General features: G+C 41.8%; 1 protein-coding gene across 1 annotated transcript in view; it reads right to left on the bottom strand.

Annotated features, from left to right (window-relative positions):
- Positions 1 to 24933, bottom strand: part of DIAPH2 (diaphanous related formin 2) — a 184671-nt gene that overhangs the window by 86231 nt on the left and 73507 nt on the right. Inside the window, exons 23-24 of the mRNA XM_058848183.1 lie at positions 24323 to 24452; positions 3039 to 3162 (exon numbers count right to left, since the gene is read on the bottom strand). Coding sequence (XP_058704166.1) covers positions 3039 to 3162; positions 24323 to 24452 — 254 coding nt within the window. The remainder of the gene's footprint in view (positions 1 to 3038; positions 3163 to 24322; positions 24453 to 24933) is intronic.

Here is a 24933-nt window from a genome sequence, read left to right as displayed (position 1 = left end):
TGTTTTTAATCTCTGTTAATAACATTTACATTGGAACTCCATTCATTTGAATACCTTTCTCAATCCCCAGCTAGACACTCGTGTTTTAACATCACTGAAATCAGACTGTGCACCTACAGCAAGCAAATACAAAATTCAGAGTTCTGCACTTTAGAAAAGATCTTCAATTGGAGGCACAAACACTGAAATAAAAGCAGGAGTGAAAGCCAGATTTGGCATAGTCTGTAATTACTTTTCTAAACTGTTGAATCAGACTCCCCAGTGCTGAATGCAAAGGGCTAATTATAAAAGAAACCTCTCCCACTTAAAGCTGAATTATTACAAATGGATCTGCAGGTAAAATACAATTCCAGCCATGGATCAGATCATGAAAAAGTTGTTTCAGGAGTCACACGTAAGTTATTTAATACAGCAAGAAATTCAAAGAAGGTGCATTTTAATCCCTTTATTTCCTTCAGCCACACTGCACTGAGATAAAGAACTGTATGTGCTAAATAAAAAACTGATTAAATGAAGGAAAAAATTATCTTGCTTAGAAACTGACCAAGAAAACAAAATGAAAATGCAGGTACAAGTTCTGTTCATCTTTTTGTCACTCACAGTACCCAAAGCTTATTTGATTAAAAAAAAAAAAAAAGTTAGAAAAACTAAAATTACTTAAATTGTCTGACAGGATTTGCTTCTGTATTTTGAATATTAATTTCATTAATACAAATTCATATTATGAATGGTATTTTTCTTGTCACTGGCCTCCTACATTAATGTGACACTCCAAGCAGCATCATCCTCACATGCTCTGAAAAAGTCTCATCCTCAACTACTGGTGAATAGCTTTGTTTATGACAGGAGTAGAAATTATGCTTTGAATATTATAATTGATGCATCCTAAAACTCTACTGAGACATCTCAAATTTTCTGAAACGCTCAGAGAGATGTTCCAGCCTGAAATTCTGTAACTTTCTAATCTCAGGATGTGCCACTGCCAACAAATCTTCAGGCAGTGAGGAAGTCAAAGAAATAGATACTGCAGACGAGGGTGTCATTTTTACACCCTCCAAAATTATTCTGCAATCTAATAAAAAATATGGCAGTGTAGAAAAGCTTGAAATATTCAGTGATAACAGAAACAAAGTTGATCACTTGATCTGAGGGGAGGTGATTTTCTGAAACAGAATCACCCCACTTGTCATTAACCCATTAATGGGCAAACACAACTCCCAGGTGGAATCAGCTCATCGATTCCAGCCTTGCCTCTCCTGCCACACCCCCAGGGCTGCTAAACCAGGCAGGGATGAACAGATCTGGGATCTGCTTCAGTTCCAGGCCCTGGAATCCACCTGGGAATCAACATCCATGCACTGGAGCCAGCCTGCCCAGGCCACAGGGAATAATTCATTTTCCAACATTTCCTCCTATCTATTTACCTCCTATTTCTACTTGCCAATACAAACATTAGTACATATTTTTTTAACTCCTTTGCATTGTAAGACCAACTTTTTCTTCTCTAAGAAATTCAGGTGGTAAGTTGCAGAGAGAAAAATGTTAAATATTATTTACTTGGTTCTTTTTCCTCACCAAATCATCTGAGTGATGCTAATCATCTAAAAGGAAACAAACACACAGGCAGAAAAATGAAAACACAACTGAACAATAATTTCTGTGAGCTGGAAAGAGGAGCTGTCAAACTTAACAAGAAAAAAACAGTGGTAAAAGGTGCATTTCATAAATTGGTTTAATTTACGAAAAAAAAGTGGGGCCAATGTGACAGAATTCAGCCTCTGCACAGGACAGGACAATTACAAGGAAATATTCCAAGTTTTTCTGATGTGAATGAATCCCAGGGAAATAATAATGAGCTTTGTTTAATAGCAGAACTGATAAAAGTGATTACCAGCAGCAGGTCTCTTAACCCTGCCTGGGAGACAAGGGGAAAGGGAAGATGTGAGGAATAAGAAACAATTTTCCACTTTGTCAGGAGTTGTCTCCCTCTTAAGCTACTTTCCAGCAGCCTTGTCAGAAACTTCAAATAAATCCATACAGAGGAGATGTTAAATATCTACTTGTGAAATTCTGTCACTGACTCCATTCAGATGGTAAATCCCACAAAAAACTGACTTTGCACAGCCACAGCAGCGGGGAGAAATCTTCATTCCATCCACCTTCCAAACGTGATGAGCAGCTGTGAATGGAGCTAAACATCAATCCCATCCTTTTTCTTTCCTCTGAAAACACCCCCAAACCCACAACTTCTGTTGCAAGAAAGGAGAGATATCCCAGGAGCTACCTGAGCTTCTGGAAATGCACAAAATGCCTCGGACCACACTCCAAATGCTCCCATATTTCCACTCACTGCTGGGATTTCAGCACAATAAAAAGCTGGGAATTGTTTTTTTTTTTTTTTTTTTTTAAATAAAGGGCTTTTTCTCAGTCTGCTGCATTTTTGTGAGCTTCTTGTACCTTCAGTAGAGTTGTTACTTTTGAACCAAATGAAAGGTGGATTTACAGAAACAAGCTAGACAACATCACGTTACAGTCCCCCACAGATTTCACTTGGCAGAGAATCCACAGCCTCTACAGAAATTAAAGGACATAACACTTTTGAGTGAAAACAAATATAAATATTCCTCTAAAATGATGTTAAAAATCTAACTTAAAACCACTAACCAAATTAATACTCTGCCCTTTAAAAAACACCACATTTGGAACTAAAATAATAAATACATCAACTTTACTGCTGGTATTTTTCTAAAATTGATTCAATAATTCTTTCTGACAGAACCAAAATCCCCATACTGAGTTTATGGCTCCTCATTGTAACTCCTGCCTTCAGGAAAGCTGCCTGGGTATCCCTTGAAAATCTGATTATTGATGCTTTCAGTTCTCTGTTTGCTTACATTCACCACGTCCACTGATGCTTTTTGTCTGCTCTAGAAGAAATGAGTGTAAGGAGACTTAAAAGCTATTTTCAAGTGCTGCAAATATTTAAGCAGAGGATCAGAATGCTGAGATCAGCAGTGAGGATGTGCAAAAAGGATATGCTCATCTTCTCTACAAACTTATCGTGCTCGTCCTGGGTCTTTGGGAAGTTCTCGATGTCCTTCTCCAGGCGCTGGATCTGCTGGTGCATCGAATCCAGGTTGCTCTTCAGAGTCTGGGCTGAAACTGAGGGTTAAAAAATAAAGTTTATAAAGCTTCCAGATTCCAAAAAGGGTATCAGAATGGAGGAAAAAAACAATGGCAGTATAAATGGTCTGAAAGAGAATGATTCTATTAAGCAGGCTCATATTTTTCTGAATTACTGCTCGTAAAAATCCTTCCCTTCATAAAAAGAAAGTGAAAATATCTACTGTAATATACCAGATCATCATATTTAACATTGAAATGTCACCACTTAATTCTGCCATTACTCCAAATTATTCCATTTCTATTTAAATTTATGGCAAAAATTCCAATATTTCTAATATTATTATTTCTAATATTCTTTTAAATCTAATTCAAAGATTAAAAACTAACTAGAGTTCAAAGAGATTTCATCTTCTTAATGCATGTACTTGGTTAAATGAATGATCTTATTAATGCACGTTTCTGTTACAGGAATGATTTGAAGAATAGAGATGGGGGGAAAAAAATGAAATATTTTTCTTACATTGAGATTACACTGATTTCTGGCCCCAGAGCTGTGTTAATAACTAAGGTAGGTCTGAATAATAAAAGCTGCTGATAATCAAAAGGAAGTAAAGACTCAAAGTACAGCACACTAATTAAAAAACAAAAAAGAGGGGATTGTAAAGAACTCCTGCTTGCTGTGTGACAAGCTATTCTAAAGAAAAGCACTGTGATGCTAATTTGGATTAAACAACCCCTAATGGATACATCCTGTGAGCAAAAAATGACAGCACCCTTGTGAAGGTGAAGCAATCCCACATCACAAAGAAATTCCAGCTCTGGGTGAGAAGTGACAGAGCCTCTGCAGAGAAATTCCTGATCCAGCTGGGGAATTCAAACCATCTGAACACGGAATATTGACTTTCATGGCAAAATCCATGAGGTCCATTTGTCAGCCTCGTTTTTATCATAAAAAGGAATTTGATTTGAGTTCCTCCTCAGCCTTTTGGAAGCCAAGCCTCTCTCCCACTCCATCTCCTCTTACACAAATCAGTGCTCGCAAGGAAAAACAGAAAATCCCAAGACCCCTTTCCCCCAGTGCAGCCAAGAAAAGCAAATTATTCCTTTTTCTTAAGGAGTTTTTATTATCTTTTGCTGGAAAGCAGTTTGACCCAAAAGTTCCAGTAAGCACTTCCTGTAATAAATTATGGTTGTATTAAAAATTCGGAGTATATAAGAAAGATATGTTTTGTAGAAACAAAACAAAATATAAAGCATGGAAAAGCCTCTCCCCCCAAGTGGGATGAGGCTTTCTGCCGAGGGGTTGCTGATTACCAGCAACGCCCAAGATAACTAACCAAAACCGGCCCATCAACCCAAACAAACACACAGGACACGGACCATCAGGAAAACAATGACACTGGCTCGGGAAATTATCTACCTCCGGATCCAAGCAACGCCCTGCGGATTCCAGTGGGTAGAGAAACTGATCAATCGAAAAAGACAAGTTCCAAAAGAAAAGCTTCGCCAGACTCAAACATCTCTGTGTCGAAGAAGCAATCAGGGAAAACAAAGGAGGAAACCCGGCCAAGATATTCATCGGCACCAACCCGGATTCCACCACCCTGTCATGAAAAACTTAACTTTGCAACACACAGAGTCTCCTTTGCATGAGAGGAGACTCTGGCCGGACACAAAAATAATATCATCATTCTAGGGCAGGAAATCCATTCACTGGACAATCAAGGACACTTGGTGAATGGAACTTGCCTGGAATTTTGGCCTGAGGACTTAAAAATCCTATAAAACCCCAATCCTGAGGCTGCTCAGACGTGGATTTGGGAAACCTATACCTCCGGTGTAGACCCCTGTCCACCCAGCGCTGCGCTGTTCTTTTTATTGTGGGTTTTTATCGCTGTTTCTGTTTATTATTGTTTATTAATAAATTTCTCTTTGATTTTATCCCAAAATTGCCTTTGCATTTATAACAGATTGGTGCCGTGACTCGGATCGGAAAAACTGTGGGAGAACCTCGCTATCCAGGGGGGTACCCCCGCTGATTTCAGCGGCCTGGGAAGCCGAGAACCTCCGCAGTTCACTCCGACACCCGAACCAAATTTAGGCTGAGGTAAAAACCACAATAAAAGAGAAATACGGATCCAGGAAGAGCTCGGGAAAAGAAGCCGCGGCTTGGTAGCTCATAAAAAGTCAGTTGTGCACGAAGACATCCTCGCAGGAAAATTGCTGTAAGTACTGCGAGGTTGAGCAGGGTGATTGGGCGAGCGTGTGTGAGACGTGATCTGATCACGGAGCGAGAGCGGACTCCAAAGCCGCGGTTCCATCCTCCCGCGAGGGAATTGGCCGGCCACGGAGGAAGCGAGTCGGGGTGAGAGGACTCTCTCTACACGTTTGTAAAGCCTGGGGCCAAAGGGGTGCTCTGGGGGACTGGTCACGAAGGGCTGGAAGAGGAAGAGGACGTCCAGTAGAGCTCGGGAATGAGTAAACTCTTCTAGCAATTAGGATCCAGGAGAGGTCCGGAGGAGAGATCAAAGCGCTAAGAAAAACCCCGGAACAGCAATCCGAGAAGGTGAGTATTAGCAGACTTTTTGACTCTCAAACTACAAACACAACGCAGAATACTAGGTAAGACTTTTGTTTTTTTCCTTCACCATGGGACAGAAAAAGAGTAAAGTGCAAAAACCAGTAGACACGAGAAACCCTTCCATAGAAACGAAGGAATTGTTAGACATCCCACCAGAAAGTCCTTTGGGTTGGTTGTTAAAAGAGTGGGAAAATTGCCCTGAAAGGAAAAGGAAGTCCAAGGCAAAAATGATCTACTATTGTGCCGAGGTTTGGGGTGGACAGAAACTGAGGCCCCATCTCACTTGGCCAATATTAGGAACATTTGAAAAGTGGACGTGCAATGAGTTACTCTCGTATGTAGAGAGCAAGGTCCCCTCGGACTCCGAGGAACCGGAATATGCCCGACTCTGGCTAAAGGCCAGAGTAGGACTATTTCCGATCAAACTAAAAGATGAAACAAAAACAGAAACCTGGGAGCCCCTGGATCATTTACCTCCTCCATACCACGGGCCTGCAGGGTCTCCCGTGGTGGACCAAGTGGTGCCATCAGCTCCCACGAGCCAGCTGGCACAACCAAGTGAAGCACACACATCGCGAACAGGGGAACCGGCGCCAGCAGTGGTTCCGGTGGCCCCTCCCCTGGCTCCTCCTGTGGGAACCGCGACCGCCGCGGTTTCCCAAGAAACCATGGTAGCGCAAAATAGGGGATCTCCGTATCCCCCATTGCCCGTCCCGTTGCCCCAGCCAGATCCCCCAACTTTGGAAAGGGGGATCCTTCATAATAACCTAGCGGCAACTGATTTTTCATCAGCAATAAAGGAACAAACTCTCAAAAACCCCTATTCCCCCCCCTCAAGCAGGACTCGGTTTAAGTCTAGACAGATGAGTGAGGAATGGGAAGAGAATGAGAGTAGGCACAGAATGTTCCCTCTCAGGGAAGTGCCTACTGCTCCAGGAGTGATTGGATTTGTGAATGTACCCCTAAATTCAGGGGATGTGCGGGCATTTAAGAAAGAGATGGGAAGATTGTTGGATGATCCGTTTGGAGTGGCAGAAAGGTTGGATGAATTTTTAGGCAGTAGCATTTATACCTATGAAGATCTCATGGCTATCTTGAGATCTCTGTTTAGTCAAGAGGAAAGAGAAATGATTAAACAAGCTGGTATCAGGGAGTGGGAGCGGCGAAACCCTCAGGGAACGCCAGGCACTCAAAAGTGGCCGAGCGTAAGCCCGAGTTGGAACGCCCAAACAGAGGATGGTAGAAGGAGCATGAATGATTTAAGGAATATAATTGTGCAAGGAATAAGGGAAGCGGTTCCCCGGGGCCAAAATATTAGTAAGGTGTTTGGGGAATGTCAAGGGAAAGAGGAATCCCCCACCGAGTGGTTGGAAAGATTACGGCGAAGTCTGCAGATCTATTCTGGGACGGACCCTAGTTCTCCGGTAGGAGAAGTGTTACTTAAAACACAGTTCGTGGCGAAATCATGGGAGGATATTAGAAAGAAATTGGAAAAGATTGAAGGGTGGCAGGAGAAAGGTCTCCAAGAGCTTCTGAGGGAAGCTCAAAAGATTTACATGAGGAGAGAAGACGAGAAACAGAAACTTCAGGCCAAAATACTGGTGGCCGCAGTAAAAGAAGCTCAGAAACAAGAACAGGCACACGGCAAGTTTAAAACAGCGCCGAAAAAGCCGCAGGAGCCACAGAAGAATGGCTCCGCCCCGCGGAGAGATCCCCCAGAATGTTTTTATTGTAAGAAAGTAGGACACATACAAAGGAATTGCCACCAGAAAATAAAAGATGAAAAGGTATTTCAAGAAGATTAGGGAGGTCTTGGGCTCTTTCAGATGGGGATGATAACAGCAAAAGAGCCCTTGATAAAATTAAAAGTAGGTCCCCATCGCGAGGAAATAGAATTTTTGGTTGACACGGGAGCTGAGAGAAGCACCCTGCAAAAATTACCACGGGGATGCGTGGTAAGTAAGGAAAAGGTAGTGGTAATCGGTGCGAAGGGAGATCCCTTCAAAGTTTCTGTAATTAAAAATGTGGAAATAGAGTCTGAAAATAAAATATGCCTAGGAAATTTGTTATTAGTAGAAGAAGCCGATTACAATTTGTTAGGTAGAGATATGATTGTCTCATTGGGTATAAACATTGTCGTAAAGAATTCTGAATTAGTAATAAAGATATTCCATTTGACTCCAAAAGATGAAAAGGAAATCGATCCCAAAGTGTGGCATTCAAAAGGGGAGGTGGGGAAATTAGATATTACCCCCATCAAAATTGAAATAGAAAACCCAGAGGACCCGATAAGGGTAAAACAATACCCCATCCCGATAGAAGGGAAAAGGGGTCTGAAACTAGTAATTGATGACCTCCTTAGAGGAGGTACCCTCGAACCCTGCATGTCTCAACATAACACCCCCATCCTGGCAGTGAAAAAAGCGGATGGGAGCTTCCGACTGGTGCAGGATCTCAGGGCAGTAAATGCTAGAACCCGAACCAGGTTTCCGGTAGTGGCAAATCCTTATACTTTACTTAACAGACTCTCACCCGAGGATGTATGGTACAGTGTAATTGATTTAAAAGACGCATTTTGGACTTGTCCTTTGGATGAAGGGAGTAGGAACTTCTTTGCCTTTCAATGGGAGGATCCGGACACAAACAGAAATCAACAGTTAAGGTGGACGGTCCTCCCACAGGGGTTTGTGGAATCACCCAATTTATTTGGACAGGCATTGGAACAATTACTTACTGAATTCATTCCAGAAGAAGGGACAAAGCTCTTACAATATGTAGATGATTTATTAATTGCTGGAACCATGGAGGAAAAGGTCAGAAAAAGTACAATTTCATTATTGAATTTTCTGGGGAAAAAGGGGTTGAAAGTATCAAAATCCAAACTGCAGTTCACGGAGCCCGAGGTAAAATATCTGGGACATTGGATTTCTCAGGGGAAAAAGATGCTAGATCCTGACAGAGTGGCCGGGATTTTGGTGCTCCCAGCCCCAAAAACGAAAAGACAAATCAGGCAATTTTTAGGGCTCCTGGGATATTGCAGACAGTGGATTGAAGGATACAGTGAAAAAGTAAAATTTTTGTATGAGAGATTAAACACAGATAGAGTAAAATGGACCACACAGGATGAAAGCAAGTTTCAGGAATTGAAAACTGCACTTATAACTGCTCCTGTTCTAACCTTGCCAGACACAAATAAAGAATTCCAGCTATTTGTTGATGTAAGTGGACAAACAGCCCAAGGAGTTCTGACCCAGGAGTGGGCAGAAAAGAAGAAGCCCATAGGATTTTTATCAAAAATCCTAGATCCAGTCAGTCGAGGGTGGCCCACTTGCTTGCAAGCAATTGTTGCAGTAGCTCTGTTAGTCGGGGAAGCAAAAAAGATAACTTTTGGAGCCTCTTTGACAGTCTACACCCCACACGATGTAAGAACTATCTTACAACAAAAAGCCGAGAAATGGCTAACTGATTCGAGGCTTCTGAAATATGAAGCCATGCTAATTAGTTCGCCGGGCCTCGAGTTGAGGACAACTACTGTCCAAAACCCGGCGCAATTTTTGTTTGGGGAACCAACAGGTGAGCTGTTGCATAATTGCATTGAAGCAGTGGAATTGCAAACTAAGGTAAGACCAGATCTGGAAGATCAAGAGTTAGAGGGGGGAGAAAAATGGTTTATTGATGGTTCATCAAAAGTGATAGAAGGAAAAAGAAAGTCAGGTTATGCCATCATAAATGGTAAGACCGAACAAATCATAGAATCAGGTCCTTTGCAAGCATGTTGGTCGGCTCAAGCCTGTGAACTGTTTGCACTCTTAAGAGCCCTCAAAGGCCTGAAGGGAAAAAGGGGAACTATTTTCACCGATTCGAAGTATGCATTTGGGGTAGTGCATACTTTTGGAAAAATATGGGAAGAAAGAGGTTTAATAAACACCAAGGGAAAAAGATTAATACATGGAGAAATAATTAAACAAATCTTAGAAGCTATCAGGGAGCCCCAGGAGATATCAGTAGTCCATGTAAAAGGACACCAAACTAGGTGGCGGTTTCACACCAGGGGAAACAATCTAGCGGACAAAGAGGCGAAACGAGCTGCGTTACTGGCGGTAAGTATTCCCGAGATCAGTCCCAAAGAAACCCCAGAAGTGTCCGTGCTTCCTTCAGAGAAGGAGCAAGAAGATTTCCAGAAGGTAGGTGGATATTTTAAAGAAAGTAAATGGTGGTTGCCAGACGGGAGGGAGCTGGTTCCAAAAAGTATAGCGAGAGGAATACTCAGGAGATTGCATGAACAAACCCACTGGGGAACCCGGGCACTGGCTGAACAATTTTTAAAATTTTTCGGATGTAAAGGAATTTTTGAACTTGCCAAGCAAGAGGTACAGGGGTGCGTGATATGCCAGAAAGTAAATCGTGCCAATTCAAAACAAACAAATTGGGGTGGCCGGCCACTTTCGTATAGGCCATTCGAGAGAATCCAGGTAGATTTCACGGAACTACCGAAGATTGGGAGAAATAGATATTTATTAGTAATAGTGGATAAACTGACACATTGGGTCGAGGCATTTCCCAGAGCAAAGGCTACGGCCCAAACCGTATCTAAAATTCTACTAGAGGAAATAATTCCTAGATATGGGATAGTAGACCATATCGATTCTGATCAAGGGACTCACTTCACTTCCAAAATCATCAAACAACTGTCAGATGCATTGGGAATCAGATGGCAATATCACACCCCCTGGCACCCTCAAAGCTCGGGACAAGTGGAGAGGATGAATCAAACCTTAAAGTCACAATTATCCAAATTAATAATCGAAACAAAAATGACTTGGATCCGATGTCTTCCTTTAGCTCTGTTAAACATCCGGACCATGCCTCATTCTGAAACCGGTTTATCCCCTTTTGAAATGCTATATGGAATGCCATATAGGCATGGGATGCCGGTGGCACACCCTCAAATAGAGGATGTGCAATTACAACCTTATCTCATTTCTATAAATAAAAATCTACAGGAACTCCGGAAAAAGGGATTGATTCCTCAGAGCACAACATTGGGATTTCCAGTTCACAAAATCCAGCCGGGCGACAAAGTATTGATTAAACTGTGGAGGGAACTTCCCCTCAGTCCGCATTGGGAAGGTCCCTTCCTCGTTCTCCTGACCACGGACACTGCTGTACGAACGGCCGAGAAAGGGTGGACACACTTTTCTCGGGCCAAGAAGGTTCCGGATTGCCAAGCCCCCGAGTGGAAGATCACCACCCCGCCAGGAGATTTGAAAATCAAGCTCCGAAGGCACAACAAATGAACAATAGCGAGAAGATAAGTTGTAATATCCGCGATTGTTATTGTTTCCCGTTTATACATTTTAAGTGCGCTTATTGTAAGCAGATTTGGGTAACTCATTGCATAAGGGGTTATAAACCAAGGGGATTGTGCACTAGGTGCTACGAAAAAGAGCTAGACCAGACCAATCGATTCCTGATACTTGCGACTCGAGCGGGCCTTTTGGAACTTGACTCTCCGGAGTGGTTCCTGTTTTACCAAAAAGGATTAAGGGGTCAGCTTGATTGCAAAGCAGACCCCTTGGAAATTGAGTGCCGAAGGACCATAAAAGTACCTTGTAGATTTGAACCAGTTAAAGCCTCTCGGTGGGCAACCTTCAAGCGGAGGTTTGCCATCAGGACATCAAGGGCCCCTGAAGACAGTCCTTGCTGCCGGGAAGATGGTTATCCCCGCCGTATACTTTTGTACGGGCGGAGGGAATGGCAGAGGGATGCAATTGTGGGGAATCCTGATGTCCCTGAGCCTAGTCATGTACTCGATCAAGAAAATAGAGGCCGAGGCCCCCCTAGGGGAGGCTCCCCAGGGGAAGTGTGAGCAGTGTCAGACTGCCCCAGAAAGCGAGCTCATGACCGAGTGCCCTTCGGAACTACAGGCAGGTATTTGTTGGTTAAACGGCACTCAGCTTGAATTATGTAAATCAGAAAGGAAAATCTGGTGCTCAAACTCGGGAGCAAGTATCAAGGAAAAACCTATTCGGAACCTGGAAGGAATAGGGGCTGCTGAGACCCACTTCCGAAACAAAAGAGAAATAAAGGGAATTCCCCCAATCGAGGTCTGTGGACAGTGTAATAAGACTGTCTGGATTGGGGGAAAGAAGCATTCGACGTTTTTGGCATACCACCGAGTTAACCCTACCTGCTACAATGAAGCAAGCTTAAAACCGTGCATGATGGGGGGAAAGCTGTACTGGGAAGGGAAAAATGTAAAACACGAGACAAGGCTGACATTCAATAATGAACCTATAATTTTGGAATTATTGAAGTCAGACGATGAGAACTCGTGTCTTCAATTCGACCCAGTGTTTTGCTTTTCAAAGGATGAAAAGGGATTGGATCCAGAAAGTAAAATAAAGCAAATAGCTATAGATCTAAAACGGAAAGAAATGGAAAATAAAAAGAAAAGGCTGGAGCAAGAGAGGTTAAACTCTCTCAGCGAACAATATGAATTATTAGAGAAACAATACGATAATTGGAAATTACCCAGCCCTAACCAAAACTTGTTTGTTGACTTAATGCAGGAAATAGCCACTGAATTAGGTATATCCAACTGCTGGATATGCGGTGGTTTAAAATCAGCAGAGAGGTGGCCATGGAAAGGAGAGGGATTGACCCCGGAACAAATATTAAAAGGGACAGAATTAAAATTCTCAAAAACTACCCGGAGGCCAGAGGGATGGGTCATAGATGACCGAATAATTGGAACGTTTTGCATTAGCCGGGAGGGAAAAGAGTTTACCGATTTGGTAGGATACACTCCGTGTGTAAATACACTCACGGTAAACTCAGAAAAGAAAACAAAAATCTGGCACCCGGAATCGCCCGAAGGATATTGGATCTCCTATCGGGAAAACAATTGTGAATGGGTAGAGACTATTGGATTGTGTTGGAACAAGAAACCGGGGGCCAATCCCTTCCATGTTTTCATAGGCCTGAGGGATTATTGGGAGGATCCGGCAAAAACTAATAAAAACTGGGAAGCTCCCGATGGAATTTACTGGATATGCGGGAAAAAGGCATACAGTGAATTACCTCGGAAGTGGAAAGGGTCATGCACACTGGGACTAATTCGGCCGTTTTTCTTCACCCTACCAAAAGATGAGAGTAAATCCCTAGGGGCTCCCCTCTTTGAAACTTTAGCTCGACAAAAGAGGGATCTAAAAAAGATATTACCGATAGCAGGAGGGAGCCAGAAATGGAACGAGGAAGAATGGCCGGCCGAGAGAATCATACAATACTATGGTCCGGCCACCTGGGCGAATGATGGCAGTTGGGGTTATAGAACCCCCATTTATCTTCTGAATCGGCTCATTCGACTGCAAGCGGTAATGGAGGTAGTTTCCAATCACACCTCAGAAGCCCTGGAACTCCTAGCAAGGCAACATTCTCAAATGAGGGCCTTTGTTTACCAGAACAGACTAGCCCTCGATTACTTGCTAGCTGAGGAGGGAGGGGTGTGCGGGAGATTCAATGAATCGGAGTGTTGCATGGAAATAGATGATTATGGCGAAACTATAAAGGGACTAGCTGCAGAAATCAAGAAAGTGGCACATGTGCCCGTTCAAAAATGGAATTCTATTCTACAAGCCTCTTGGTGGGATCAAATTTTCGGTCAAGGGACTTGGTGGAAAAAGCTAGTATTCTTTATAGGATGTTCAATAGCCGGAATCATCTTTTTACCTTGTTTAATTCCTTGCCTGATTAGGCTAATACAATCTGTAGTGCAAGGAATGCAAATTGCCGCCCTCCCAATAGATCCAGAAAAATCACAAGATAAAAGTGCCCTTCTTTCTAAATTGCTGGTTTTAGAAGAAGAGAAAGAGAGTAATAAGGCATTAAGGGCCTTAGAAAAATTTGAAAACGAACATATGCTGACCACCAAAATTGACAATTAGACAAAGAAAAATGATGATGGAAAAAGAATAAGAAAAGGATACTTTTCTTTAAAAGGAGTGTAAAATAACGAATTTTTAAATGTGATAAATTATTAGGTGGGGGACTGTAATAAATTATGGTTGTATTAAAAATTCGGAGTATATAAGAAAGATATGTTTTGTAGAAACAAAACAAAATATAAAGCATGGAAAAGCCTCTCCCCCCAAGTGGGATGAGGCTTTCTGCCGAGGGGTTGCTGATTACCAGCAACGCCCAAGATAACTAACCAAAACCGGCCCATCAACCCAAACAAACACACAGGACACGGACCATCAGGAAAACAATGACACTGGCTCGGGAAATTATCTACCTCCGGATCCAAGCAACGCCCTGCGGATTCCAGTGGGTAGAGAAACTGATCAATCGAAAAAGACAAGTTCCAAAAGAAAAGCTTCGCCAGACTCAAACATCTCTGTGTCGAAGAAGCAATCAGGGAAAACAAAGGAGGAAACCCGGCCAAGATATTCATCGGCACCAACCCGGATTCCACCACCCTGTCATGAAAAACTTAACTTTGCAACACACAGAGTCTCCTTTGCATGAGAGGAGACTCTGGCCGGACACAAAAATAATATCATCATTCTAGGGCAGGAAATCCATTCACTGGACAATCAAGGACACTTGGTGAATGGAACTTGCCTGGAATTTTGGCCTGAGGACTTAAAAATCCTATAAAACCCCAATCCTGAGGCTGCTCAGACGTGGATTTGGGAAACCTATACCTCCGGTGTAGACCCCTGTCCACCCAGCGCTGCGCTGTTCTTTTTATTGTGGGTTTTTATCGCTGTTTCTGTTTATTATTGTTTATTAATAAATTTCTCTTTGATTTTATCCCAAAATTGCCTTTGCATTTATAACACTTCCTAAAGAAAAGTGTATTTTTCTATTTTCTTGCTATTTAAAGAACAAATGGCGCCGTGCCTCCATGAGATTCAGGAGCAGAAGGAAATTGAGTCAGGATGGCCTGAAAACCAGCACCCAGGAAATAAAAACCTGGTAAATAAGGAAGCTGTTCCCAGAAGAAAATCAATTTTCTGTTCTTTGTAAGTAACGACTCACATCAGCCATAACACTGATTTCACGAGCGTGTTCGGATACATAAGGCACCAATAGAGCTGTCTTTATAGCAGCCATTATCTTGATTTTATTTTCAATTTTATCCACTTTATACTGGGCACCAAAGGAACTACTAATCATGTAATCCTAGAATTACAGTGGAAGTTTTTAAAGCTTAATTCAACTGGGGTGGGAATCTACATTGACCACAGAATCCTTGTAGCTTTTAAATTCCCATTTGAGAGTTAACCTTGAAATCAACCACTAAAACACTCCGAATAACACAAATTATCAAAGCTTTTAGGTTATGGTTGCATTAGTTTAATCATTTGATATTATGATCAAAGCACACATTTTTGCTTGAACTGAAGAACTTGAATTACTGTAATATTTTTATGGGCTGTTGGGGAGTTGGAGAGGGGGACAAACAGCACTGAAGGAAAATGCTGGAACTGAAAAATAAATGAGGAGGATGCAAATGGTCATTCTGTTCATAAAAAGAATAGCAGCTGGTACATAAATAGGCAACATAACAGCAAGTTTAACTGTTGGCAGCAATTTGAAAATATTTAAATGCATGGCCACGTAGCAAAAGTTTACTTTTGTCTGGAATTCAAAAGCGCAAAGAAATTCAGCAAGCAAAGACAAATAACTGTTAACCTTTGTGATTAAGATGGATGGAAAGTGTTTTCAGCAACACTATCTTATAAAACCAAGTTCAGAAAGCCCCAGAATTAGGAACATCCTGGCTTTGAAAGTAGGGAGGAACTCAAGCCAAGCAGCAAGGATGAATCCTAAAGCTGTGCTTCCCATAATTAACTTCTATAGTCACACTCAATTAACAAAAAAATGTTGTAGAATATGCAATTCTGTTCACTTTGTTTCCCCCTAGCCCAGGCAAACGTACAAGTTTCTGTTCAAATAATTTATGAAGTTGTTGTTCTGCAAGACAAATTTCAAAAGACGACAGAACAGGGAACATATATATATAGACTATAATAAAATATCTGCATTTCCTCCCATAAACCCTTTTATTAGAGATTTACTACTTCAGTAATGTGCAAAGGAATCAACATGAACGCCTTCTACTTTCAGGGAAATTCATGTAAATTTCTTCAAACTCTTGCAAGGTTTTAATTTATGAAAGCATAAATTCCACTTGCAGCACAAAGCCATATCCTTGAAACCATTTCAAAATGCACACCCTGAGCAGCCTGTCCCCTGCACTCCTCAAAGGCAAGGCTTGTTCACCTTCCATTTGCCCATCACTCCACAGGAAAATGAGGCATTTCATACAACTGGTCTCAAAAGTGGACATGAAAAGCAGCATTTGGCCTTCAGCAGCAGGGGCTCCTACTGACAAAGCCTCTCTGGAGCAGCCATTCCAATATTATTCCACTTAATGTTGCAGCAAGAGAGAACAACCAACTAAATCCAATACATAAATAACTGGTGCCAAGGTAGGAGCGTGAGGCAAGTACAGAAAATGAGGAAAACATGAAGAAAAGAACCCCAGCAGCAACAGCCAGCAGGAAAAAAAGTCCCTGTGTGGAACCCCCAGACCTCAAAAAAAGGGGCAGCAACCTGAAGGATGCCTGGCCATTTATTTCCTTGCATTAGCAAGGATGAAAGGTTTGCCACATTTCCAAATGAAAACAAATCAACAGCAGTAAAGAACCCATCTCACCCTCTCAGCTTCACAGGACAACAGAGACTCCCACCCACGGGAAAAGGCAAAATTCAAGAAATGGGGAAGTCTGAGAAATCAAAAGTCAGTTAAATTTGCTGAAGGGAATAGTGAAAAAAGAGTATAAATGATCTCAGAAAGGAATGATATGGATTCTTGGACAACAGGTTCAGAAAGTAAAAGGCAAGGATGGAATTTGTGCAGATGTGGGGGACACAGCATGGAGGAAATTCAGTGTTCACCCCAAACACCCTGTCTAAAAATGCCACATTAACCCTAAAACCTACATGTGGACCAATCCCCAAGGCCAAAGAGAGGAAAAAAGGCAGCAAAATTTCTCAGTCTGTGGCAGATTGTGTCGATGTGGCCCCCAGTTCAGCCCTAAGAAAAGCCTGGCTTGCTGACAGCACCAGCTCAGAGTGGAAAGAAATGCAGCACCTTGAACGTGCATACCTCAAACCTTGGTGACAAAAGGATTCATGAGACAAAGAGAAAAGCAGAAATAAAACAATAACAGAAGTTAAACTCAGGATTCAACTCACTGCAAAATCTCTGTGGCATCTAGAACTATCAGGAGCAAGGTAAGGTGAGGTGTAACAATGCATTGTCCAGATTATTCCTGTCAGTGGCAGACCAACACAAGCACTTGGATCCATCAGTGTTGTCTCTAAAGAAATACTGAATGCAACTCAATCGTGCATCATTAAACCCTGGACTGATTAAAAGATTATTTAGCATACTATTATTTAATTACAGTAGAAAATCACAGCCACTGAAGAGATGGCACAATATTATTCTGATGTGGAAGGTAATCATTTCCTTCACCTTATTATTTTCTCTGCATTAATTGCTCCTCTGGAAAAAGCCCTCAAACCAATCCTACCCACTTATTTTGGAGAAAGCACTTGCACAGTCTGCACGCTAAGGAAGGCTTAGTGAGGGTCTGGTGGAGCAGTTTAGTCCCAGAAAAATGCTCCAAGCAGTTAATCTGACGAGGATGGTGAGCACTGGCTGCTCCCTGCAGTCAGGCTAAGCATTTTGTATTTACATTAATACAGCAATAGTGCCAAAGGTCACACTAATCCCTTCTAAAGTAAGATTGCATCAGGCTGAGAGTCCTCCCCACAACAAGAGGTGAAATGATACATTTTGATTAGGTGCACTGCCTCTTGATAAGGAATTGCAATGGTCTCTGATCATGATGCAGAACTGGGATGGCCATGTCCACAGCTGGAAAAAACTCTGAAGTGAAAGCCAACAACATTAATTACTTCAGTAAGCAAAAGCAAGTCTGTACAAAGCAAATGAACTCTTGGATTTTTAAGTCTAGACAGTATTTTTACCATCACTACATTGTAAGCATACTAATGACTATTTATTTCTTATTGCCTCAGGGCAGATGGAAAGCCTTGCACAAAGGAACAAGAGGCAGTTTGCAGGGAAATGGGTGAGCAAGTAGATAATCTGCAGGAATTACAAGCATTGATTACTCAATTCAGGCCAAGTAAGTTTCTATTTGTTAAAACAATAAATGTTTAAACACTTCAGGGTCAAAGGGGAAGAACAGTGCCCATCTTACCCAGCTAGAGGAGTCACCATCCTCCTCTTCCAAAATCTGGGAAAGCTTTCTGACACAAAGTCCTGGTGCTTAACAACCAATCCATCATGCAGAACAGACTTTTTCCCTGACAGGACCTTCCCTGCACCTTTTCAAGCTCAGGTGTAAGAGCAGGTGTGCCCACAAGGCAATGTTTTGTTTATATCCTATTAATAGGTACTGAAATTTGATCTGAGGAAACTTCAGAGCAGCATTTTTAACAGACAGATCTCACTCAAGGATGTGCATTTGCACTTTTGGTTGGCATGCTGACATTTCCTGTGCCAGCAGAGCCTCTGAGCTGCAGTGGAAGGGACACAGGGACACGGCTGTGCTCCACCTTTGCAGGCTGTTCCAGAGCTTCAGTGCCTGGCTGAACAAAGACACAGCTCTTGTACCTTGCTGTTGTCACCTGCTGCCCACCTGTGCTGGGGGTGGAGCACAGTTCCAGTGTCAAAGCCCTTTGTGACAAGCCCAAGGAGCTCCTGGTTGGGGTTTATTGAGAGATTCCAGGTGTTCCAGGTGTGCCACCCTCCTGCTCTCCCCTGCCACGAGCAGCCTTCCCCCAACCCACCACATTTACTAACTAAACACCAAACACTGCCACAGAATATCAGTTTTTTACTTGGACTGACTTTTCATATTACAGCTACAAATCATTTAGGGAACAGATGTCCCAATTTTAGGAAAATAACCCGGAGCATTGGAGCTGATGGGTGAGAACAGCTCTGCAATCAGCAGCGTTCTCCTGGCAATGTGGGATATCACCTCCAGAGCACTCCAGAAACTCGCCCTACTTTGATGTTGATTTAATTACAAATGTCTTTCAAGATCTCAGAAGTTGAGTTTATTTTTAAAAGAGAGCTTATAATTACAAAATCAGTATGTATTAAATGAGCATGCTGAAGCAGAACTGCTGGCAGGGGTGTAAGACAAATTGCAAATGAAGCAGAGGAGACAAGTAAACACAAAGTAAGGAATGCAGAGAGAAGGAGCAAAGCTCCTGTCACACAACCTGCTGCTGACAGAAGAACTCAGAGATGTTGGGTGACTTCATCCAACTGCAGCCTGGCCTTCCTGACTGCCTGACCCACTTCCAGAGCTGCCACAACCTTCCTCACAGCCAGCAAAGTCCAAATTCCACCACAGACAGGCAGGAGAAAGAACAAAGTGCCATTCTGCAGCTTTCCCCTCTCTCCAGAGGCTTGCATTAAGGAATTCTAAATGGATTACACAACTTAAGACATTTAAAGCAATCTTCACTTCTGAATTGGTTTAACTACAGCCAGAAATTCTTAAATGCTTTAATTTCTTTAATAAGCAACAGCCCATGAGAGTCATTTGGACTGTTCTTTCATTCTGCCCTTGATACTTTCACTTCAGGGAGAGCAGCAGAGCCTTAAAACACGAGCCATACAGAGAGCTGCTTAATGGAGATTCCAAATTATAACTTCAAACTGCACCTCCAGAATGCAGAGCAACCATTCTCTACAGCATTTATTACACACAGACAGCAACTCAAATAATCCTCAAAGTCTTCACAGGCTGGGAGAATCCACTGAACAATTTCACAGAGCAGAATCTCAGCGAGGCTCCTAAAGGATCTCTTGGAGAAATCTTGGAACTACGACACAAGGAATTCCTGGGAGGTTTCATGTGCCAGACTGGGCAAAACCTGTTCCAGCAATTTCAACTGTGCAAGGTGGAAATGCTGCAGATCTCTTTGCTAAAACACAGGTTTTTCCTGCTTCAACAACCTATAAAACTTTTTTTTTTTTTTTTTTTTGACAGAAAAATGGCTGCTGCTTATGAGCATGTTTTAAATTGCTGTACTTCAAAGTGACAGTGGCACAGGATGTTTTAAAATATTTCCCCCATTCTAAAATGATGCCATTAAATCACAGTGAAGTACCTGTATAAAATCTCAAAATTTGTATTTTATTACAGGATTTGTAATAAAAAGTATGAACATATTTGCATTCCCCAGTGCTCCTGATTGCTAATGGCCTTTCTAGAGAGATGCTTCAACCATATGCTTGCAAATTAATGAAATAAATTTCAATGTCCACATGAGTGACAAATCTGTGATGCTGTTATTGGTATTTTTTAGTCCACTGCACAGACCTAATTCACACCACAAGGCACCTTTCACTTGATTTTACTTTCAACAACACTTTAAAAGAACCATGGAGTGGCACACCTTTATATCAGGCAAAGAATTCAGTGTGTTAAGTGCTCAAAAAAGGCCTCGTTATTACTGAAAGAGACTAAAAAATACAGATATTTCTATTATAGATACCCCACTTTGACAGTTAATCTCCATTTGCTGTGACTCTGCAGAGCCCAGTGACTGCCACTGCTGGCAGACCAAGCTACATCAGGAATCTCTCTGATATTCCATAGATAAAACCTCAGCTACAGTTTATTTTTATGTTTTATTCTTTACAGGCACAATATTTAAATCATCAACTGGGATGTAAAACTGTTGCTCTTAATATCTAATATTAAGTTGCTGTTATAAAATACATGGTTAACTTATTTTAATCACCTTAATTTTGTGTGTTCCCTATTTCACTTTTATGATTTCTGAGACACTTGACACACTTGAGACACACTTAAGGAGAGCCTTAACTTGAAAAATATATTTCTTTTCTGAGTGATTCCAAACTATACTTTTAACCACGTGGCTGTGTAGAAACATCTGATTTGTAAGGTACCTCTTATTTTTGTTTGGAAATTTCACTGAAGCCCAAAATGGGATGGGAATTTTTCAGATATTTAATAAAAAAGCAGAGGTTAGAAAGTGGTGAGAGCAAATAGCATAAAAAGCAGCAAGTGGGATAAAAAATAAAGTGAAGGAGGCAAGAATGGGAAAAAGGGGGGAAAAAGGGGGGAAAAAGGGGGGAAAAAGAGGGGAAAAAGAGGGGAAAAAGAGGGGAAAAAGAGGGGAAAAAGAGGGGAAAAAGAGGGGGAAAAGAGGGGGAAAAGAGGGGGAAAAGAGGGGGAAAAGAGGGGGAAAAGAGGGGGAAAAGAGGGGGAAAAGAGGGGGAAAAGAGGGGGAAAAGAGGGGGAAAAGAGGGGGAAAAGAGGGGGAAAAGAGGGGGAAAAGAGGGGGAAAAGAGGGGGAAAAGAGGGGGAAAAGAGGGGGAAAAGAGGGGGAAAAGAGGGGGAAAAGAGGGGGAAAAGAGGGGGAAAAGAGGGGGAAAAGAGGGGGAAAAGAGGGGGAAAAGAGGGGGAAAAGAGGGGGAAAAGAGGGGGAAAAGAGGGGGAAAAGAGGGGGAAAAGAGGGGGAAAAGAGGGGGAAAAGAGGGGGAAAAGAGGGGGAAAAGAGGGGGAAAAGAGGGGGAAAAGAGGGGGAAAAGAGGGGGAAAAGAGGGGGAAAAGAGGGGGAAAAGAGGGGGAAAAGAGGGGGAAAAGAGGGGGAAAAGAGGGGAAAAAGAGGGGAAAAAGAGGGGAAAAAGAGGGGAAAAACAGGGGAAAAACAGGGGAAAAACAGGGGAAAAACAGGGGAAAAACAGGGGAAAAAGAGGGGAAAAAGAGGGGAAAAAGAGGGGAAAAAGAGGGGAAAAAGAGGGGAAAAAGAGGGGAAAAAGAGGGGAAAAAGAGGGGAAAAAGAGGGGAAAAAGAGGGGAAAAAGAGGGGAAAAAGAGGGGAAAAAGAGGGGAAAAAGAGGGGAAAAAGAGGGGAAAAAGAGGGGAAAAAGAGGGGAAAAAGAGGGGAAAAAGAGGGGAAAAAGAGGGGAAAAGAGGAAAGAGGGGCAAGAGGGGAAAAGGGGCAAGAGGGGAAAAGAGGAAATAGAGAGTCACTGACATCAAACAAGTCACTCCCTCACAGCCCTGTGAGTTTTGGTTGGTTTTCCTTGCACAACCTGCTTCCAGGAAGAAGAAATGCTTTTCCAGTGATCTCTTGATAGTTAATCACTTTGACCTTTGCTTGTATTTTCCAGAATAAAACTGTTTCCTAATTTATTTTTACTTTTCATAAACCTGCAGGTTGATCTTCCATCTTTAAAAAGATCAACTCTTTTATTATACCTAATATCAGATTATTGAAGATTTTCATGCATGCATGGGCAGTTCATCTAATCCCATTGACCTTTCCATATTAAAATCCAGTTTTATGCTTTATCTGCTGTTTGGTTAGAAAAAAAAAATAAAATCAGCTGTTGTTCAGATGCTGGTTCTTCATTCTTCTATGAAAAACAAGCTGAACAGGATTTTTGTTTTTCTTTGCATGGAACTGAGAGCATGCAGCCAAGATGGAAAAGAAGTTGCAGATGCTGAGTGTAGAGTTTGGAAGGTTGGGGCTGTACCAGCATCCACCTCAAATAACAACACTCACCTGCCTTGATCGTATTTCCTTATTTAAAATTCATGCAGAGATAATATCTGCTGCTAGATTTCTTCCTATTTTATGAATAACTGAAGCCAGCATCTTCATATCCAGCCAATTTATTCCAAAAGAGGCTTCCCACAGGAAAAATAAACCCAACTGCCCATCCCCAAAACCACTGGTTTATAAAGCACCAAACAAGAAATAGGAAGTGCAAATCTCCTCCATGCAAAGCATTTCAACTTCCTACACAGCAGATGAACAAAATTACCAAACCCCCAGAAGGAGCATGGGGAACAGTTGAAGCAACTTGCAGAAATCATGTTTATTCTGCCAAAAATCTGCCTTGCTCCAGAAAGCAAAGAAAGGCTGAAAGAGAAGTTTTGGTCATTAAAAATGAACAGTAATTTATGTTCTGCTAGAAGTCAGTGCTGTTTATAGGAAATGCAGTTTTTATCTTACAGAATGAAACAAATTTAACTGCAACAAAATCTTTTTCATGTGTTCTAAGCATCAGATTAGAGGCTTTGCTCCTATTAATATGCTTCCTCTGTTTAGGATGCTACAGCTTAACTAAACTTTACTGACTCTTTCAGTTTCATTCCTGAAGTCAACTTACACAACATCAGAGGCTTTGAATCAAACTACAAAAACCTCAAAGCTGCAAGGTCAAGTGTCAGCCACAGAAGAAAATTCATAAAAGATCATCAAAAGTGCCTGGTAAAGCAGAAGACTTTACAAAGAAAGGAATAAAAAGATTGAATGTCACCTCAAGAAAAGAATTATCAAGTGGTAGAAAACATTTTTGGAATTTAGATAGGGTGCCAAACTGCTAGTTGCATAAATAATGAATGTGTTAGTCCAGAGAAGCACAGAATATCCTGAGCTGGAAAGGACTCACGAGGATCCCTGGCCCTACACAGACACCCCAATAATCCCATTTTGTCCTCAGGCCAATCAACCATCCTGCAGCAAAGCAGGGACACATTTCATCATCACAAATAAAACACACGGTAAATGCAGAGGAAAAAAAAACATGGAAAGTTACAGAAACAGCAAAAAATTACAATATAGACAGACAAATAAAAGTGTAAAGAAGTCTGAGGTGAAGCAATGGCAAAGTTGGGTTTGATGGATGAACTATTCCCCAGGTCCTCGGGGAAACAAGAGTTCTGCTCTCAGCAGACAGTTTAAGACAGAAGAACCCAAACTGAAAGCAAATGATGGCCTAATTAATAAAGTATCTGTCTAACAGCTAATCACTGCACTGGAGAGACACTGACTGATAACACTGGAAAAAAGGAGACAAAAATCTCCAGGAGAAAGCCTGGACAGAGCAGGTGGAAATGAGCATCAGCTGCTTCTCACCTCTCTTTTCCTTCACATTCTTGTGCTCAGGTATTTATCTTCTGATAAAATGGGTAAATTAAAAGTTTGTGTTATCTTTATCTACCAGCTACTTTCACCTCAGCAGAAAACTCAGCAAGAAGCGTGCCAAGCATCAGAGCCAAAACACAGCCAGGAGATGAACCCATCACATCCCCCAGCCTGGACTGCTCCCTGACCAAAAATAACCATCAATTGTTGCCTGTGCAGCACAATTAAACTGCATCCACTCATGTGCAGCCTGGGATTCCTCCAGAGCATGTGGGTTATTTTCCCTCTCAGGTGTGGAAGGCTCCTTGCACACAGAGCTCACCCTGCAATGACACAAATCCTGAGCATCTCACCCAAATCAATCTCATTATTTATTTTCACAGCCTGCTGCAGCAGTTGCTGCTCTATTTCTGGTTTTCCCTCCTGCCTTCTCAGCTCAATAAAAACCAGAAAGGCACAATGCACGTGGATTATCAATGCTCACAGGTTACATAATCCTGCAATCCCAAATGAAATGCTGGAAGGATTTAATGGCAAAGCAAACAACTGCTGCCTTCAGGTGCTTTGTCTGCTTGCTTACCTTTGCTTGCACTCTCCACGTGCTGCAATTCATCTGGAAATTTTAAGATGTCCCGGTAATTCTCCTCACAGATTTCTGCCAGGAAATGCAACAGGGTGGTTTTCTGGTCTGATGATTTTGTGTCTCTAATCTAAAAAAGGAACACAGGAAAAAAAGACAAAAAGAAAAAAAAAAAAATCTTAAAATATTTCAATAAAGTGAATATTGCAGACTTCAACTCGTTAAGAAAAAATTACCTATGGGAGTTGCCCGCAAAAAAACAGATTTAAAAATTAATTCATTTAAAAAATGAAATTTCTTGAATTCTTCATCATTTAGGACTACAAAAGGAATCTACCTTGCATTTTAAGAAATTAAGAAAAAGACATATTTTAGGAAAGAATGATTAATTTTGATGAGAACAAGACCTGAAAACAGTCCATAAAGTTCTGAGATTTTAGCACTGCCAGTTCAGAACCCCCCAGACAAAAAATAGCTGTGAACAAAGATTAAACAGAACTGAATTTAGAACATTCCTTCAACACCATAAATACCAAATATCTCTGAAGGAATCCCTGAAATGCTGCATAGCTGGACCTCATGCTAACAGAATTGACATTTTGACCAGTCAA

The sequence above is a fragment of the Poecile atricapillus genome, chromosome 12, assembly GCF_030490865.1.
Source record: "Poecile atricapillus isolate bPoeAtr1 chromosome 12, bPoeAtr1.hap1, whole genome shotgun sequence".
NCBI classification, from domain to species: domain Eukaryota; kingdom Metazoa; phylum Chordata; class Aves; order Passeriformes; family Paridae; genus Poecile; species Poecile atricapillus.
Note: the sequence above shows the minus strand (reverse complement) of the source record. Positions and strands in the feature narration are given on the sequence as shown.